Source organism: Hevea brasiliensis, chromosome 6 (assembly GCF_030052815.1).
Source record: "Hevea brasiliensis isolate MT/VB/25A 57/8 chromosome 6, ASM3005281v1, whole genome shotgun sequence".
NCBI classification, from domain to species: Eukaryota; Viridiplantae; Streptophyta; class Magnoliopsida; order Malpighiales; family Euphorbiaceae; genus Hevea; species Hevea brasiliensis.
Genome location: NC_079498.1, coordinates 98,230,652 through 98,241,913, shown reverse-complemented (window position 1 = coordinate 98,241,913; position 11,262 = coordinate 98,230,652). Strand labels below are relative to the sequence as shown.

The 11,262-nt window shown below is 41.4% G+C and overlaps 1 protein-coding gene across 1 annotated transcript; it reads right to left on the bottom strand.

The window, feature by feature from the left end:
• Positions 1-785: 785 nt before the first annotated feature.
• LOC131180851 (uncharacterized) lies at positions 786-6,567 on the bottom strand. Its single transcript, XM_058148691.1, has 2 exons — positions 5,844-6,567; positions 786-942 (listed from the first exon to the last, which is right to left on the bottom strand). The coding sequence occupies exons 1-2, from the start codon at positions 6,544-6,546 to the stop codon at positions 899-901; spliced, it is 747 nt and encodes a 248-aa protein (XP_058004674.1). The 5' UTR covers positions 6,547-6,567; the 3' UTR covers positions 786-898.
• Positions 6,568-11,262: the final 4,695 nt, after the last annotated feature.

Genomic DNA, 11,262 nt, shown 5'->3' with positions numbered 1-11,262 from the left:
GGCCATAAAATGGACTTTCCAACGGGGAGTTTTCGACTCACCCAACCTGTAAACATAACAAATACTCAATTGGGGAGCTCAGCTCACCCTCCACATACTCATATCCTCATAAAAATAAATGGGAGCTCAGCTCCCTCATCCAATCCATCAAACATGCATATCATTATACGTTTATAGGTCCAACATGATAATAATATTACAGACCATAATCTAATAAATACTTCTAACACATGCGGAAATTCTAAGAGTAAATAAAATTACACAAATATTGATAAACAATCTGCGAAGGAGAAAAGCAGGTTAACCAAAATAAAATCCTCCTGTAGCCTGAAAAAATATTGAGCAGGTGGCGTTCGACTTCGAGAGTAAAATATCAATTTTAACCATAATCTCTATAACTATCTAAAACTAATGCACCCTGTAGAGTGAAATGCAACATCAATAACATTTTCACATCATAACATCAAAAAGGTAATTTGGAGCACTCACGCACCCCGTAGCATCAATCATAACATATGGGGTGATCCCTATCTGACTCTCTTAAATCCAACTGGTGCAGTGAAGAACTCAAGCGGACTTTCGCTTAATAAACCAAATCGAGGTCAGTGAAGAACTCAAGCGTGACTACCCCTCGAAGGATCGGGTCCCAATGAAGAACTCAAGCGTGACTACCGTCCTATCCATAGTCCACACCACATCACCGCATGCGCCAGCACGCTGCTTGCTCCAAATTACCACAACATCCATGGCACTTTATGATTATCAATGCAACATAAATCGTGCCTAGAGTTTAACTACATAAATATATGCATATAAGTGATGCATGGGCATGCTTGAACATATAATAATAGTGAAATTACAATTAAAATTAATATTTTACTCACAGACTTGACGACAATCACTGTGGCGGCTGGGCGGAGGAAGAAGGCTGTCCCGGCTCACCTGACAATTTTATTACAATCATTTAATAAATTTGACTCAATACAAACAAAGAAAAAGACCAATACGTCCTAAGTCGTGCCGAAAATCCGGCAGAGTCTCCCCTATACCTAGGACCTACCCAACCTGCAAAATGGCTCAAAACACACTTCTATATTTACAATCCATATATCCACAGCTCAATCATATCACACAGCCCCTCCTGGGCCCATCAAATCAATCATCCATCACAGTATGTAATATTTCAATTTAATCCTTATAATTGACCATTTTTGCAAAAACTGCCCAAATAAGCTCTAAAAATTCTAAAAATTTGCCCCGCGGTCCTTATCAATATTACTAAGCTATTGCAAAAAGAATCATAATTTTCTAAGCTACCACGAATATTTTATGGATTTTTAATCCTATTTAAGCACTAGAAAATTACGAAAAAGTAAGGTTCGGGTTTACCTTCGCCAATTCCGACTTCGGGAACGCGCTCGGGACGTCTGACAATGGGGGGCTAGCCAAAACCTCGGTGCAATTTGGAGACTTTTCCGGTAACGGGTCTGTCTGGCTGGAATTTCGCAGACCCAGTCAACTGTCGAATTTTCGCGAATTGAAGATACCTACACGAAGCCCATAACACGGGGGTTAGTACATAAATTTTTTGGAATTTTCTAAGCTCATTAAATGCTCGGAAAATCACTGCGAAGTTTCGTGGGACCCACCGAAAAACGGTGTCGGAAAAATTTGAAATTTATGTCGCCGCGAAGCTCTCGACGAGTGGAGCGTGCTGGTACCTTCGATTTTCTCGTGGGATTCACGGTTTTCGAGAAATCTAGCCCAAAAGTCGAAATGGGCTAAAAATTTCCCGAGCAAAAATTGGACAAACCGCTAGACGGATTTCGACGTTCTTGGTGTCTATGGAAAGCTCTCGCCGAGTAGATGATTTTAGACACAAGACCCGATCCTATTGGTGGCCGGATCGGCCGGATTTTGGCCGGGAAGTCCAGCGATCGCGCCGCACGTCCGTTCTAAGGCCGTTCAGGCGTTCAGTGGAGGCCGGCCGTGGGGAGGCGAGGTGGGGCGCCGGCGAGGTGGGGACGCAGGGAGGAGGAGAGAGAGAAAAGAGAGAGAAGAGGAGAAGGTCGGCGCCGCGGGAGGAGAAGAAAAAGAGAAGAAGGCCGGTCGATTCGGTCCGATCCGATCGATTCGATTCGAATACAAAATTTTGAATTTTTACTCGCCTCGGAATGACGAGGTCCAAAAATTTGAAAAAATTTGAAAACTCGAGAAAAATCGTAGACTCCAAATATATTTTTAGTTTTGCCACGTGGTCTTTAAATTAATTTTTAAAAATCATCAAAGTTTATATTTTCGAAAAATCGAACCCGATTTTTAAAATCCGAAAAATCTCAAAAAAATTCCTAAAATTTAAATAAAATTAAAATACCAAAAATGCTCATAAATTTAAAATTTTGGCGTGTTACATTCTTCCCCCCTTACAGAAAATTCGTCCTCGAATTTTTACACAAGGCAGAATAAAGCACATGATTATACATTGAACAAATAAGGGTACTTGCTACGCATGTCCCGTTCGACTCAGTGCACTCTTCCAGTTGTTGACTCCTCCACAAAACCTTAACCATAGGGATCTGTTTGGATCTCAGCTGCCTCACTTGGTAGTCCACTATGGCTACAGGCTGCTCCTCAAATGTCAAGTTCTCTTTTAGCTCTATCACATCCGGCTGTAGTACATGAGAAGGATCTGGAATGTATTTCCTGAGCATGGAGATGTGAAACACGGGATGAACGTGAGAAAGGTTGGGTGGTAGCTCCAACCGGTGAGCAAGCTGCTCCAACTCTATCGGTAACCTCAAAGGTCCGATATACCGAGGTGCCAACTTGCCCTTCTTTCCAAATCTCATGACTCCCTTCATTGGAGAAACCTTCAGGAATACATAGTCGCCCACTGCAAACTCCACATCCCTCCGTCTGGGGTCTGCATAACTCTTCTGCCTATTGAAAGTTGTCTTCAGTCGTTCCCTGATTAAAGGAACTACCTCTGAAGTATACTGCACTAGGTCTACATCATGTACCTTCGCTTCCCCCATTTCTGTCTAACACAGAGGAGACCTACACTTTCTTCCATATAATGCCTCATAGGGTGCCATCCCTATCTTTGGAGTGTAGCTTGTTGTTGTAGGCAAACTCCACCAAAGCTAGCTGCTCATCCCATTGACCTCCAAAATCCAAGACACTCATGCGAAGCATGTCTTCTGATGTTTGGATTGTCCTTTCATTTGTCAAATGCATGCGAGGTGGAAGGCCGTACTGAAGTTCAACTGTGTGCCAAGTGCCTCCTGCAACTTTCTCCAAAACCGAGAAGTGTACTGGGGCCCTCTATCAGATATTATGGAAGCTGGAACTCCATGCAATCTGACTATTTCTCGAATGTAGAGCTGGGCGTACTGTGCCACAGAATATGTAGTCTTCACAGGTAAGAAGTGAGCTGATTTGGTTAAGCGGTCTACAATTACCCATATGGAATCATATCCTCGCGTGGTACGAGACAACCCAGTCACAAAATCTATGGTGATCATTTCCCACTTCCATTCTGGGATAGGGAGCTCTTGCGACTTCACTGACGGTCTCAGTGTTCAAACTTCACCTTTTGACAAGTCAAGCACTTGGACACAAAGTCTGCTATGTCTCTCTTCATGCCATTCCACCAATAGCTATTCTTCACATCATGGTACATCTTGGTGGAGCCTGGGTGGACACTGTACAGTGTGTAGTGTGCCTCTCGCATGATTTCATTCTTGAGGTTGTCCACATCGGGCACACATATACTAGAACCTTGCACTAGGGCGCCATCATTGGCAAATCCAAACTCACCACCTCCACCTTGCTGTACTCTTTCTATAATCTTCATCAATTGTTGGTCTCTGTGCTGGGAAACTCTAACTCTGTCCCTCAAGTCTGGCCTCACTGAAAAGTGAGCCAACAATACCCCCTCATCTGAAAGATCTAGGATTAAACCTTGATCCATCAACTCATGTACCTCCTGAATCAATGGTCTCTTCTCTACTGAAATGTGCGCCAAAGCGCGGAAGATTTTTACGCTCAAGGCATCTGCAACAACATTGGCCTTTCCAGGGTGGTACTGGATGGTGCAATCATAGTCTTTCAGAAGCTCCATCCATCTCCTCTGTCTCAAGTTTAAATCCCTCTGTTGTAAGATATACTTCAAACTCTTGTGGTCGGTGTATATCTCACACACTTCACCATACAGGTAGTGTCTCCAGATTTTTAGTGCAAAGACTACTGCCGCCATTTCCAAATCATGGGTGGGGTAGTTGCTCATGCCTCTTGTGCCTTGAAGCATAAGCCACTACCTTTCCATTACGCATCAAAACACACCTAGGCCAACTCTGGGCGTCACAATACACGGTGTATCCTTCACCACTCACGGGTAGTGTCAACACAGGCGGTGGTTAGACACTCCTTAAGCACGGAAACTCACCTCACGATCATCTGTCCAAATGAATGGAACATTCTTCTGGTCAACTTAGTTAGGGAGCCGCTATCTGGAGAAATCTTGCACAAAACGCCTATGATGCAGCTAAACCTAGAAAACTTCACACCTCGGTGGTATTGTAGGCCTAAGCCAATCGATTCTGACTTCAATTTTCTTGGGATCCACTTGAATGCCGTCACTAGAAACCACGTGTCCCAAGAATGAGATGCTTTCTAGCCAAAATTCACATTTTGAAAATTTGGCATATAGCTGGTGCTCCCTCAACGTCTGCAACACCATTCTCAAGTGCCACACGTGTTCTCCCTCGGTCCGAGAGTATACCAAAATGTCATCTATGAATACGATGACAAAACGGTCCAAAAATGGCTTGAACACCCTGTTCATCAAGTCCATGAAGGCTGCTGGTGCATTAGTGAGTCCAAAAGACATCACCAAGAACTCATAATGACCATATCTTGTCCTGAATGCCATTCTGGACACGTCCTCATTCTTGATTCTCAACTGATGGTAGCCTGATCGCAGGTCTATCTTGGAAAAGAATCTAGCTCCTTGGAGCTGATCAAACAAATCGTCGATCCGAGGAAGTGGATACTTGTTCTTCACAGTCACCTTGTTCAGCTGTCTATAGTCAATGCACAACCTCAATGACCCATCCTTCTTTCTAACAAATAGAACAAGAGTACCCCAGGGTGAAGTGCTCGGACATATGAAACCCTTGTCCAAAAGCTCCTGTAGTTGCTCTTTCAGCTCTTTCAATTCTGCTTGTGCCATCCTGTAAGGTGGCATCGATATGAGGTTTGTACCCGGCACAACATCAATGCAAAACTCTATTTCCCTTCTGGTGGCAACCACAGAAGCTCCTGCAGGAAGACATCCATAAATTCTCTGACAACAGGAACATTTTCCATGCTGACACCTTCTACAGATGTATCTCTCACCAATGCCAAATACCCTTGGCATCCACGCCTCAACATTTTTCTAGCACTAATTGCTGACACCAAATTATATGGAGCCACGCTCCTGTCACCATCAAAGCTAAACTCTTCCACACCAGGTATGTGGAAATACACCTTTTTGTTCCTGCAGTCTAAAGTGGCATAATGAGTTGCCAACCAATCCATCCCCAAGATTACATCGAAATCCATTACTGGTAAAGGAACCAAGTCTGCTGGGAGGATCTTTCCATCCACTACTACTGGGCTACCCGGAAAAATCATATCTACATCTATGTTGTCGCTAAGTGGGGTAGCTACTGACAAAGGGCACTCTAAAGTTGTAGGGTTTCTACCCAACCTCATGGCAAACACAGGGGAGACAAATGAGTGCGTAGCACCCGGATCTATCAAAACACGAGCCTCATAAGAACAGACCAGAAGAATACCTGCCACAACTGCATTTGAAGCCTGAGCATCCTGGTGGGTCAGGGTGAAAACCCGAGCTTGACCCCTACCCTGAGTGGCAGAACCCTGATACTGACTTCTACCTCCTGATCTGCCTCCAAATCCACGTCCCCCTTGTCCTCGGCCCTGTTGGCCACTGAACTGACTGCCTGCCATGTTGGAAGTACCCGGATACAACTGGCGAGGAACATTTGCAACAGAACCCTGTGACCCCATCTGTGGCTCACTGAAAACGGGGCATTCTCTAGCAAAGTGACCTGGTTGGCCACACCTGAAGCATACTCCTGATCCCATCAAACAAGGTCCTGAATGTCCTCTTCCACACTGTGCACAAGGTGCCAAGGAGGATCCTGAACCAGACCCAGAACTGCTGTACCCTGAACTGTGACCACTGCTGGATCCGTACCCTGGTCTGAATCCTCGAGGTTTGTGTCTAAAACCACTCTTCTTGTTCCTACTTTTTCCTCTGTAATTACTCTGGCCACCACTGTCCGGAGTACCCATGGAAGGGACACCTGAGGAACCCTCTGCTCTGTTTTTCTTTGCTCTTCCGCTGTCATCCACAGCATAGCTAATCTCAATCTGTCTGGCTCGATCAACCACCACATCAAAAGACTGATCAGACATCATGGCCAGGTTCGCATACCTCCTGTCAAGCCCCTTTAGGAATCTCTTCACCTTCATAGTTTCTGTAGCTACTGCTGTAGGGGCATATCTGCTCAATTCGAAGTGCATAGCATATTCATCTCTGGACACTGCCATTACGTCTTAAGGCCTCAAAGGCCCACTGCTTGATCTCTGAAGCTTTACGCACAAACCGATTGATAAAAGTTCCTGGCCCAGGCCCATGTCAAACCCTCCATTCGGGGTAACACGTAGTCATTCATCCATTGTCTAGGCATAGGCCCCATGACATCTTTGCATACACTCTATCGGTCTTCTATCAGCTGTAATTACATTCTGCTGTCTGCAGGAATCCAAAAACCAATATGCATCGTCTGACACATCATAAGTACCAGGCACCAACTTCTTGAAATTTATGATTTGTTTGTAAGATTCCTCTCTTGGTGCGGTGGACTGCTGCTGCTGTGGAGGGTGGACCATATACTGCGCCATCATATCAATGGTCCTCTGCAAACCAGCTAGAGTAGCTGCCATGGGGTCCATGGGACCCTGTGCCATAAAGGACTGATCCTGTACTGGGGGTGGCTGCTCCTCTACTTGAGCAGCTCTAGGCCTCCTACCCCGCCTCCTCGGGGCAGGCGCCTCATCCTGTGCTGACACCTCGTCAGGCACATCAGTTACAGTGCGATGGCGGCTCTCACCTTCTACGCATTTTCTGAAATTCAGCGACATTAGCCCACAAAATTCAAAGCGCATATTACCAGCTCTATAGACTCATATTTATACACAATATATGGAGCAGAAACTAGAAGCAAAGACGATAATGCAAGACGAATGTGGACCCTATTTTTCCGCATGTGACTCTAGTAGACTCTTCCCAACACTTAGACAATTTTTCCCTAAGAATCTGGAGCCTAAGCTCTGATACCACATTTGTCACGACCCAACCTATGGGCCGGACCGGCACTAGGACCTGGGCCAGCCTAAAGCCCCCGAGGCCCGTAGTAAGCCTAACTGTTCATTAACCCAACTCTAAGGCCCATTTGGGCCCAATATCAAGAAAACAAACGGACAGAGTCCGGCCATAAAATGGACTTTCCAACGGGGAGTTTTCGACTCACCCGACCTGTAAACATAATAAATACTCAATTGGGGAGCTCAGCTCACCCTCCACATACTCATATCCTCATAAAAATAAATGGGAGCTCAGCTCCCTCATCCAATCCATCAAACATGCATATCATTATACGTTTACAGGTCCAACATGATAATAATATTACAGACCATAATCAAATAAATACTTCTAACACATGCGGAAATTCTAGGAGTAAATAAAATTACACAAATATTGATAAACAACCTGCGAAGGAGAAAAGCAGGTTAACCAAAATAAAATCCTCACATGCTTTGAAAAAATATTGAGCAGGAGTGAGCGTTACTCGAGAGAGTAAAATATCAATTTTAACCATAATCTCTATAACTATCTAAAACTAATGCACCTGTAGAGTGAAATGCAACATCAATAACATTTTCACATCATAACATCAAAAGGTAATTTGGAGCACTCACGCACTGTAGCATCAATCATAACATATGGGGCTGATCCCTATCTGACTCTCTTAAATCCAACACAGTGCCGTGAAGAACTCAAGCGGACTTTCGCTTAATAAACCAAATCGAGGTCCCAGCGAAGAACTCAAGCCGTGACTACCCCTCGAAGGATCGGGTCCCAGCGAAGAACTCAAGCCGTGACTACCCGTCCTATCCATAGTCCACACCACATCACACGCACGCCAACGCACGCACGCTGCTCCAAATTACCACAACAACATCCATGGCACTTTATGATTATCAATGCAACATAAATCGTGCCTAGAGTTTAACTACATAAATATATGCATATAAGTGATGCATGGGCATGCTTGAACATATAATAATAGTGAAATTACAATTAAAATTAATATTTTACTCACAGACTTGACGACAATCACTGTGGCGGTAGCGGAGGAAGAAGAAAGGCTCGGCTCACGACAATTTTATTACAATCATTTAATAAATTTGACTCAATACAAACAAAGAAAAAGACCAATACGTCCTAAGTCGTGCCGAAAATCCGGCAGAGTCTCCCCTATACCTAGGACCTACCCAACCTGCAAAATGGCTCAAAACACACTTCTATATTTACAATCCATATATCCACAGCTCAATCATATCACACAGCCCCTCCTGGGCCCATCAAATCAATCATCCATCACAGTATGTAATATTTCAATTTAATCCTTATAATTGACCATTTTTGCAAAAACTGCCCAAATAAGCTCTAAAAATTCTAAAACTTTGCCCCGCGGTCCTTATCAATATTACTAAGCTATTGCAAAAAGAATCATAATTTTCTAAGCTACCACGAATATTTTATGGATTTTTAATCCTATTTAAGCACTAGAAAATTACGAAAAAGTAAGGTTCGGGTTTACCTTTGCCAATTCCGACTTCAGGAACGCGCTCGGGACATCTGACAATGGGGGGCTAGCCAAAACCTCGGTGCAATTGGAGACTTTTCGATGCAGTGCATGCGGCGAATTTATGAACCGGTCAACTGTCGAATTTTCGGGAATTGAGGATACCTACACGAAGCCCATAACACGGGGGTTAGTACATAAATTTTTAGGAATTTTCTAAGCTCATTAAATGCTCGGAAAAACACTGCGAAGTTCCGTGGGACCCACCGAAAAACAGTGTCGAAAAAATTTAAAATTTATGTCGCCGCGAAGCTCTCGACTAGTGGAGCGTGCTGGTACCCTCGGTTTTCTCGTGGGATTCACGGTTTTCGAGAAATCTAGCCCAAAAATCGAAATAGGCTAAAAACTTTCCGAGCAAAAATTGGACAAACCGCTCGATGGATTTCGGCGTTCTTAGTGTCTATGGAAAGCTCTCGCCGAGTAGATGATTTTAGACACAAGACCCGGTCCAATTGGTGGCCGGATCGGCCGGATTTTGGCCGGGAAGTCCAACGGTCGCTCGTGCATTGCGCGTCCGTTCTAAGGCCATTTTTCGACGTTCCAGGCGGCGGCCGGCCGTGGGGGAGGGCCGAGGTGGGGCGCCAGTGAGGTGGGGACGCAGGGGAGGCGGCGGCGCGGCAAGGATAGGAGGGAGGAGAGAGAAAAGAGAGAGAAGAGGAGAAGGTCGACGCGCGCGGGAGGGAGAAGAAAAAGAGAAGAAGACTGGTCCGATTCGACCGGTCCGATCCGGTCCGGTTCGATTCGGCCGGTTCGTTCAGAATACAAAATTTTGAATTTTTACTCTGCCTCGGGACCGAAAACGAGGTCCAAAAATTCCGAAAAAATTTCAGAAAACTCAGAAAAATACTTAGACTCCAAATATATTTTTAGTTTTGCCACGTGGTCTTTAAATTAATTTTTAAAAATCATCAAAGTTTATATTTTTGGAAAATCGAACCCGATTTTTAAAATCTGAAAAATCTCAAAAAAATTCCTAAAATTTAAATAAAATTAAAATACCAAAAATGCTCATAAATTTAAAATTTTGGGGTGTTACAACTGTGACATAAAAAAAAACCTCATGATATTAATTTAATAAAAATTAAAATTTTATTCTTCGGATGTTAATGCACTAATTACATGGTATATTTTTGAAATCACTCCTAAAAATTATTATAAGAGCATATAATTTTTTTTTTTTAAGATTTAAGAAAATATTATAATAGATGCAAGTTAATGAAAGTGTGAGTGTATCATCAAATAAAAAAATTATAATTAAATAAATAAAAAATTTAAATATAAATATATATATATATATACCCCACAGAAAAAAAATCCATATTAATTTTAAATTATTAAAAATATTAAAACATAAGCAAACAAAATTGAAAAAAATAGAGTTTAAACAAATTTATACGGTGAAAAACTTGCATAAAATATTATTAATTAGATTAACAAAATGCTTTTTATAAAATTATAATAATTTTTAAATCAATAAATATTTTATTTATTGAATTAACTAACTAACATTAAAATTAATATTTTACTTTAAATAATTAAATTTAATATTTATATATAAATTATAAATTAAATAATTATATTTATAATTATAAATTATTTGATGCACGTAGCAAAATAAAAAAAATAATATCACCCCTTTTATCTATTTATATGGCTTACTAAATTTCTCTTTTTTCCTAAAAATTTGATATGATATCTTATTTATATATGTATCACTCACTAAAATATGAGTATATTTTACACTTGCCTGAACCTCTTTAATGTTCTTAGAAATATCAGAGATACAAAAAGTAAGTTTCATCTAGAAATTCAATTTCTTACGATCTTTTGCATCAATCACAAAATACATATTCTACCTTTCAAGTATAATAAACCAATTTCTATGATTAGATTCATTAATACTAGTGCTCACAAAAGTACGATGAATCTTACCACACACACACACACACACACATATATATATATATATATATATATATATATTATGATAATACAGTAAAATATTTAGTCAAATCAAATTATAAGTATCAATATAAAAAATTACTCTCTTTAGCTTATTATTATTATTTTTTTATTTATAAATTTTAAAAATATTATAAATAAATAGGTCAACTTAAAATTATAATTGATTTACTAAGTCAAACACCCTTTACTTATGAGTTATAATGCTAAAATTTCTAATATAACTTATAAAAGAAAAAAAAAAATTGCTAACTCTAGTACTCTAGTGCGCATGTATATATATATAAACTTTTTC

Excerpts from the sequence above, each read along its gene's own strand:
- LOC131180851 (XM_058148691.1), bottom strand. The coding sequence starts at position 6,546 with ATGAAGGTGAAGAGATTCCTAAAGGGGCTTGACAGGAGGTATGCGAAC. Across the intron at positions 943-5,843 it reads TTCAAATGCAGTTGTGGCAG|GTGAGCCGGGACAGCCTTCT; the intron begins GTATTCTTCTGG and ends TAAAATTGTCAG.